This window comes from Anoplophora glabripennis, unplaced genomic scaffold, assembly GCF_000390285.2.
Source record: "Anoplophora glabripennis isolate ALB-LARVAE unplaced genomic scaffold, Agla_2.0 scaffold214, whole genome shotgun sequence".
In the NCBI taxonomy this organism is placed as follows: Eukaryota; Metazoa; Arthropoda; class Insecta; order Coleoptera; family Cerambycidae; genus Anoplophora; species Anoplophora glabripennis.
Genome location: NW_019416375.1, coordinates 19,137 through 28,123, shown reverse-complemented (window position 1 = coordinate 28,123; position 8,987 = coordinate 19,137). Strand labels below are relative to the sequence as shown.

The 8,987-nt window shown below is 32.2% G+C and overlaps 1 protein-coding gene across 1 annotated transcript in view; it reads left to right on the top strand.

Annotated features, from left to right (window-relative positions):
• The window catches only part of LOC108906100 (60 kDa heat shock protein, mitochondrial-like), a gene marked incomplete at its 3' end in the record, with an annotated part of 14,898 nt that extends 7,351 nt beyond the window's left edge, over positions 1 to 7,547 (top strand). The window contains exon 3 of the mRNA XM_018709258.1: positions 7,295 to 7,547. Within this exon, the coding sequence (XP_018564774.1) occupies positions 7,295 to 7,547 (253 nt within the window). The remainder of the gene's footprint in view (positions 1 to 7,294) is intronic.
• Positions 7,548 to 8,987: the final 1,440 nt, after the last annotated feature.

The following is an 8,987-nucleotide window of genomic DNA, read 5'->3' as shown; positions in this document are numbered from 1 at the left end:
TTGTTATAAGTCAATATAAATATAATTTTAACAATTTACTTAAAATCCATTATGGCTTTTAGCTTGATAACAGGGATATAAGACACGACTGATTTAAGGGTTGTTGATGGGGTGCATTCCGGGGGCAACAAAGAGTATTAATGGTTGTCATAAGTCAATATAAATATAATTTTAACAATTTACTTAAAATCCATTATGGTTTTTAGCTTGATAACGGGGATATGACATAACTGATTTAATGGTTGTTGAACGGGTGTATTCCGGTGGCAACAAATGGTATTAATAATTGTTATAAGTCAATATAAATATAATTTTAACAATTTACTTAAAACCCATTATGGCTTTAAGCTTGATACCGGGGAAATAATACACAAGTAATTTAAGGGTTGTTGACGTAGTGGATTCCGGTGGCAACAAAGTATATTAATAGTTGTTATAAGTCAATATAAATATAATTTTAACAATTTACTTAAAATCCATTATGGCTTTTAGCTTGATAGCGGGGATATGACATAACTGATTTAAGGGTTGTTGAAGGGATGTATTCCGGTGGCAACAAATAGTATGAATAGTTGTTCTAAGTCAATATAAATATAATTTTATCAATTTACTTAAAATCCATTATGGCTTTTAGCTTGATAACAGGGATATAAGACACGACTGATTTAAGGGTTGTTGATGGGGTGTATTCCGGTGGAAACAAGTATTAATAGTTGTCATAAGTCAATATAAATATAATTTTAACAATTTACGTAAAATCCATTATGGCTTTAAGCTTGATACCGGGGAAATAATACACAATAGATTTAAGGATTGTTGATAGGGTGGATTCCGGTTTCAACAAAATGTATTAATAGTTGTTATAAGTGAATATAAATATAACTTAAACAATTTACTTAAAATCTATTGTGGCTTTAAGTTTGATATCCGGGATATAATACACAATTGATTTAAGGGTAGTTGACGGGGTTGATTCCGGTGGCAACAAGTGGCATTAATAGTTGTTATAAGTCAATACAAATGTAATGTTAACAATTTACTTAAAATCTATTATGGCTTTCAGCCTTATACAGAGGATATAAGATATTACCTGTTTAAGGGTAGTTGACGGGGTGGGTTCTGATGGCAACGAAGGGCAGAAATAGTATTTATAAATCAATAGAGATGTTATCTTAAAATTTTAAGACGGATTTAATGTGATAGCAGGCTTGTTATTTGGAATAGAATACTTGGACCTTTCCAAGGGTAGTTCGTATTGACAGGGTAGTTTCCGGTGGCAACAAAGGGCGGCAATAGTTTTTGTAAATGGCTATAAATGAAACGTAAACTTTTTAAATCAAATTTAACGTGGCTTTTTAAGCTTGATTGGAGATATAAGTTATGACAGTTTTAAGGNAAAGCCATAATGGATTTTAAGTAAATTGTTAAAATTATATTTATATTGACATAACAATTATTAATACCACTTGTTGCCACCGGAATACACCCCTTCAAACAACGCTTAAATCAGTTATGTCTTATATCCCCTTTATGAAGCTAAAAGCCATAATGGATTTTAAGTAAATTGTTAAAATTATATTTATATTGACTTATGACAACTATTAATACACTTTGTTGCCACCGGAATACACCTCATCAACAACCCTTAAATCAGTTGTGTTTTATATCCCCGTTATCAAGCTAAAAGCCATAATGGATTTTAAGTAAATTGTTTAAATTTATATTGACTTATAACAACTATTAATATACTTTATCCACGACTATAATGTACCCATTATACGTGTGTTTGCTCGACCTTATTAATAATACCCATTAATCACGGCAGTGATTAATGAGTCATTAATCACTACTGTCAGATGCTTCCTTGATTTAGCTATAATATTATATTGTTCTGCTACATTCATTGGGTTTTTAAATTTTTATCGTGAAAACCACTAAATATTTTCAATTCAGTGCTGTACATATAAAAAAAAAATTAAAAAAATGAATTTTCCTAGACCGGATTTGAACCCGGGACCCGCGGTTGGAAGGGAAGGAGCATCTACACTGAGCCATCAGCGACTTCGTTTGTGCGAGTTGTATATCTGTTTCTTAACATACCATGTTTTTCGAAACATTTCAAAAAAAACTTCAACAAAAATATTTAGTAGTCGTGGATAAAGTATAGTATTCTACTCCCGTATAATGGGTATTATTCACTCGGTGATTTAGGCCACTCGCCTGCGGCTCGTGGCCGTAAACTTCACCTCGTGAATAATACCCATCATTATACGCTCGTTGAATAATATACTATTATTGCCACCGGAATCCACCCCGTCAACAACCCTTAAATCAGTTGTGTATTATTTCCCCGGTATCGTGCTTAAAGCCATAATGGATTTTAAGTAAATTGTTAAAATTATATTTATATTGACTTATAACAACTATTAATACCATTTGTTGCCACCGGAATACACCCCTTCAACAACCCTTAAATCAGTTATGTCTTATATCCCCGTTATCAAGCTAAAAGCCATAATGGATTTTAAGTAAATTGTTAAAATTATATTTATATTGACTTATAACAACTATTAATATACTTTGTTGCCACCGGAATCCACCCCGTCAACAACCCTTAAATCAGTTGTGTATTATTTCCCCGGTATCATGCTTAAAGCTATAATGGATTTTAAGTAAATTGTTAAAATTATATTTATATTGATTTATGACAACTATTAATACACTTTGTTGCTACCGGAATCTACCCCTTCACCTACCCTTAAATCACTTCTATATTATATCCCCGGTATCGAGGTTAAAGCCATAATGGATTTTAAGTAAATTGTTAAAATTATATTTATATTGACTTATAACAACTATTAATATACTTTGTTGTCACCGGAATCCACCTCTTCAACAACCCTTAAATCACTTGTGTATTGTATCCCCGGTATCGAAATTAAACCCATAACGGATTTTAAATAAATTATTAAAATTATATTTGTATTGACTTATAACAACTATTAATACCCTTTGTTGCAACTGGAATCCACCCCATCAACTACCCTTACATCAGTTGTGTATTATACATATATGTATAGTTATTATAAGACAATATAAGTGTAATGTTAACAATTCATTTAAAATCTGTTCTGGCTTTAAGCTTGATATCGTGTACGTAATACACAAGTCATTTAGGGGTAGTTGACGGGGTGGATTCCAGTGGTAGCAAAGGGTATCAATAGTTGTTATAAGTCAATATAAATATAATTTTAACAATTTACTTAAAATTCATTATGACTTTAAGCTTGATATCGGAGATACAATACACAACTGATTTAAGGGTAGTTGACGGGGTGGATTCCAGTTGCAACAAAGGGTATTAATAGTTGTTATAAGTCAATACAAATATAATTTTATAATTTATTTAAAATCTGTTATGGGTTTAATCTCGATACCAGGGATACAATACACAAGTGATTTAAGGGTTGTTGAAGAGGTGGATTCCGGTGGCTACAAAGTATATTAATAGTTGTTATAAGTTAATATAAATATAATTTTAACAATTTACTTAAAATCCATTATGGCTTTAACCTCGATACCGGGGATATAATACACAAGTGATTTAAGGGTAGGTGAAGGGGTAGATTCCGGTAGCAACAAAGTGTATTAATAGTTGTCATAAATCAATATAAATATAATTTTAACAATTTACTTAAAATCCATTATAGCTTTAAGCATGATACCAGGGAAGTAATACACAACTGATTTAAGGGTTGTTGACGGGGTGGATTCCGGTGGCAACAAAGTATATTAATAGTTGTTATAAGTCAATATAAATTTAAACAATTTACTTAACATCCATTATGGCTTTTAGCTTGATAACGGGGATATAAAACACAACTGATTTAAGGGTTGTTGATGAGGTGTATTCCGGTGGCAACAAAGTGTATTAAATAGTTATCATAAGTCAATATAAACATAATTTTAACAATTTACTTAAAATCTATTATGGCTTTAAGCTTGAGCCCGGGGAAATAATAAACAACTGATTTAAGGGTTGCTGACGGGGTGGATTCCGGTGGCAACAAAGTGTATCAATAGTTGTTATAAGTCAATATAAATATAATTTTAACAATTTACTTAAAATCCATTATGGCTTTTAGCTTGATAATGGGGATATAAAACACAACTGATTTAAGGGTTGTTGATGGGGTGTATTCCGGTGGCAACAAAGAGTATTAATAGTTGTCATAAGTCAATATAAATATAATTTTAACAATTTACTTAAAATCCATTATGGCTTTTAGCTTGATAACGGGGATCTGACATAACTGATTTAAGGGTAGCTGACGGGGAGGATTCCGGTGGCAACAAGGGGCATTAATAGTTGTTATAAGTCAATACAAATGTAATGTTAACAATTTACTTAAAATCTATTATGGCTTTCAGCCTTATACAGAGGATATAAGATATTACCTGTTTAAGGGTAGTTGACGGGGTGGGTTCTGATGGCAACGAAGGGCAGAAATAGTATTTATAAATCAATAGAGATGTTATCTTAAAATTTTAAGACGGATTTAATGTGATAGCAGGCTTGTTATTTGGAATAGAATACTTCGACCTTTCCAAGGGTAGTTCGTATTGACAGGGTAGTTTCCGGTGGCAACAAAGGGCGGCAATAGTTTTTGTAAATGGCTATAAATGAAACGTAAACTTTTTAAATCAAATTTAACGTGGCTTTTTAAGCTTGATTGGAGATATAAGTTATGACAGTTTTAAGGGTTGTTGACAGGGTGTCTTCCAATAGTGACAAAAGATCCTAATGTTTTTTAAAAATCAGTATAAAAGTAATGTTAACAACCTATGTCAAATATAGAGTGGTACAGGGCTAATTTTCTAAAATACGTGTAACTAAGTTTTAAGGGTGGTTAATATGTGGGGTGGCTTCCGATGATGGGGAAGTGTTGTTTTCGTCTACAGAAGCCAGAATTTAGGTGATAAAATCATTTTAAGTACGATTAAACGTGATATTATGGGTTTTCATTTTCGTTCAAATGAACGTTCGGAACTTCAGGTACATGCCACGCCGTGGGACGGTGAATGTGGTTCATAATTAAATGCTTTCGTTGATCTCAAACACTTTTATTCTGTAAAACTTCTTCAACGCCCTAGCAAACTTACAAAACGTAACTGCTTCGTATTCGCGTCCAGTGTTGCCAGTATTTGATGTTATAAAATCGCCAATATTGTCCTGAAAAGTCGCCCAATGTCGCGAACATTCCGGAGATGGCTGATATTCGCAAAAGTCTTTGTAATGGGGGGGGGGGGGTATTTGCTTCTATGTAAATTATTTTTATTTGATATTAGGTACATAATAAGTAAGAAATGTAAGAATTCTCATACTTAAGAATATTTGCGTATCTTCCCATTATGCAAATAACAATTCGAAACCGTGATAATCGGCACAGGCACAACACAGAAACGAATATGGTGGGTGGGGTGATTAGAATTTATTAACAGACTTATTTATATTTAAAATCAATCAACGAGTGTATAGAGACTATAGGAAGATTGTTGTTAAAAATAAAATGGTAATAATTAACCATAACCACACACTTTAACCATGGACAACATAGCAACAGAATATGTTATATAACATTATATCATTGTGTGTGTTCTGTGCGGACACCGAGACCGAGTCTACATGTTCAAGGGAAACCAATCTGAGACCAATTACAAGAACTCCCAATAATGCCAACTGAACAATAGCACTTTCAAAATACGTTAGAAAAACTTAACAGTTTAAAAGGCTAAGAAGTCGCCCAAAATGAATGTCAATCGCCCAAGCTAACTTCGCAAGTCGCCCAAATTAATCGCCAATCGCCAATATTTAAATTTGGTGGCAATGTCATATTTCAAGTCGCCCATTTGACGATAAATCGCCCACACTGGCAACACTGTTCGCGTCAGTCCCTACGCATGCGCACTGTCTAAAGTTCTAGTGTCTAAAGCCACCACCAGGCCCGATCAGGCGGCAGATTCAAACCCGGCTACTACAGTATTTAGTATGAAACTTTTTTTTGAAGTCACCACTGTTAAAAGATAATCTTCTGATAATTGAAATCTACTTAAGTTCGTAAATCATTGTAACTTCATGAATATATACCTAGATTTTTATCTATCTGTATGTAAATATCGGTACTTTTAAAGACTAGAGGAAAAACTATGATACTTTCTGGTTATGCTGCAATTGTACTTGGATAACTGCTATGTTTCCCTTATTATTAGAGACAGATCTACCAAAGTTTATATCTCTGATATTCTAATACCGTATTCTACCCAAAACCTTTATTATAAACCCTTCACTCGACCACCAAAAACAATCGCGTGCTAGATCTGATTGATTTAACTAAAATTTTGTGCAATTTTATGTGCACAAAAAAGATGTTATATTTACTTAGAACCTTTTTATTTTCTGACAATTTTGCAAGAACAGCTTCTCATTCGAAATTGATTAGCAATTCGGAAAATGTCATACTAGTAGGCATAGGCCATAGGCATAGAAATTATATTTAACAAAGGGGTTCTGACTGACTACTACCCATCTACCGCATCGCTGTTGTATTGTTGCCAAAGATTTACCTAGTTTTTATTTATTACTTGCTGTTTCTTAAATAACAAGGAAAAAGGTAAGAAAATAAATAAATTTGACACTGTATCTTGGTTAGGATCTGATTTATGATGAATTTTGTTGTTTAAAATCAAGTCGTTTATCAATCGTTAGAAGTTTAAGGACCAATACTATTTTAAGGACCAACAGGGTGATTTTTTTGTTGAGGTAACACTAGAGGAAAATTAACTTCTCCGTTTTATTCTGTAACATTTTCATTTCTTAATTTTTTTCTGTATCTGTACCTAACTGTTTGAATAATCATAAAAACGGGGCTTAACATAATATGTTACATTTTTTATGTGGTACAGCTGTAAAAGTATGGTCTTAAGTCTGGTGGTCTAACTGGCTACAGAATATGACCCACATCACCCTAATAATATTATTAATAATCTATATAAATAAAAATTAAATGCTATTTGTTAGTAAGCTCATCACTGAGAATGGTTGAACCAATTTGCATATTTTTTTTTATGTTTGTAAAAGCCCGAATAAAATTTTTAGGGAAATAAAAATTGGAAAGTTGTCCGGAAAATTGGAAAATTCGGGAAAAACTGAATGTGCTTATCACAAACAAATTTATTGAAATTTGGACATCTGTTGGGTCAGCTAGCCATTAATAAAATAATTTTAATATTTCAGGGTCGAAATGTGATTATTGAACAGTCCTGGGGTTCTCCAAAAATTACAAAAGATGGTGTTACAGTTGCAAAAGGCGTAGAATTAAAAGATAAATTTCAAAATATTGGTGCAAGATTAGTTCAAGATGTAGCCAACAACACAAACGAAGAAGCTGGAGATGGAACTACAACAGCTACAGTACTTGCTCGTTCCATAGCAAAAGAAGGGTTCGAAAATCTTGGTAAAGGTGCAAATCCAATAGAAATTCGTAAAGGTAAATTTGACTACAACAAATAAACGAAATATATTAGAATATATAGAGAACTTTTTGTGGTATTCTCTATTAACAGAATACAATCCATACCATCAAACTTGACTTGTGTTACCAGTTGAAGGAACCCGTGGTGACAGAAAAATTAATTTACGAGTGATCTGACTTTTGAGCATGATGTCTCTTAATGAATAATTCTGTTCTAGATACATGTATCTTTGGAAAAACGTTTTTCTTGAAAATGACTAAAGATATTTGAATTCTGAAAATGGAATTGTGTTTTCAATGGCTGTCACCGAAATATTCTGGCAAAAAATACAAAAACTTATTTATATAGTGTTTTTGAAAGTGAGGTTTTAATAAGGGGTTTTAGATAATATGTAGTACAAGATCTCGACTTAAAGGAGTCGGATTTTTGTATTTTTTGATATTTATGGTACAGTGCAACTTCGACAATCCGGACACATATAGTTTTAGGGTCGGTTGGATTAACGAGTTGTCCGGACTATAGTAGGTGAAAATATTGAAATAATCTAAGTGAATTAAATTGTATGTACATACATGCATTGTACATACTATGATTTATTAAAAAACAATAAATTATTATATTTAATTATTATATTAAATTATTAAAATATGTAATCTAAGTGAATTAAATACATATGTACATACATATGTACATATATACTACATAAAAGAATTTGGCCTTTGCTTTTAAAATTTCTGTGGAAATCGGGATATGATTGTTTCTTTGTTGCAAAAACCATGTATAAAGCGCTTCCTCTAACTCTGGATTTTCTGCTTTTTTCATAACTTCTATTTCTGAAAAAAAAATTATACATATTAAGAAAATGGTTTATTACATTATTCTGGTTCAAATGTTACCGGGTCCATTATAGGTATTCGAAATAAATTGTTTTATCTTCTTATTTTTTTTAATGTCGCAAATCGTTGATTTAGGAACATGGAATTTTTCGGCAACCTGCCTAATAGTTTTTCCCTCATCAAGACTTTGTAAAATATCACACTTTTCCTTTAAGGTTAGTGTTTTATGTTTGCGTTTATTATTTAAAAACATGGCACTTGGAATGGAATTAGACAAACACGCTTGCGAAAGAATGAACCGAAACTGAAGTATGTAATGATAGAGCGAGATAATGATAGAACATGCGAGTAAAAAACGGGAAACTCCCGAATTTTAATATTTATTCTTACATAAAAAAAATTTATCCGGATTGTAGAGGTAAAAATTTTAAATTGTCCGAAATGTAGAAGCGTCCGAATTGTTGGAGTGACCGGACTGGCGCATGTCCGGACTGTCGAAGTTGTACTGTACATGTAGTTTGGACCTTGAATAAGAATTTTCCAAAGTAATTCTACGCAATGTTCATAAATTACCGAGATAATCGATTTTGAAGTTTTACCTGACAGTTAAATTCACTA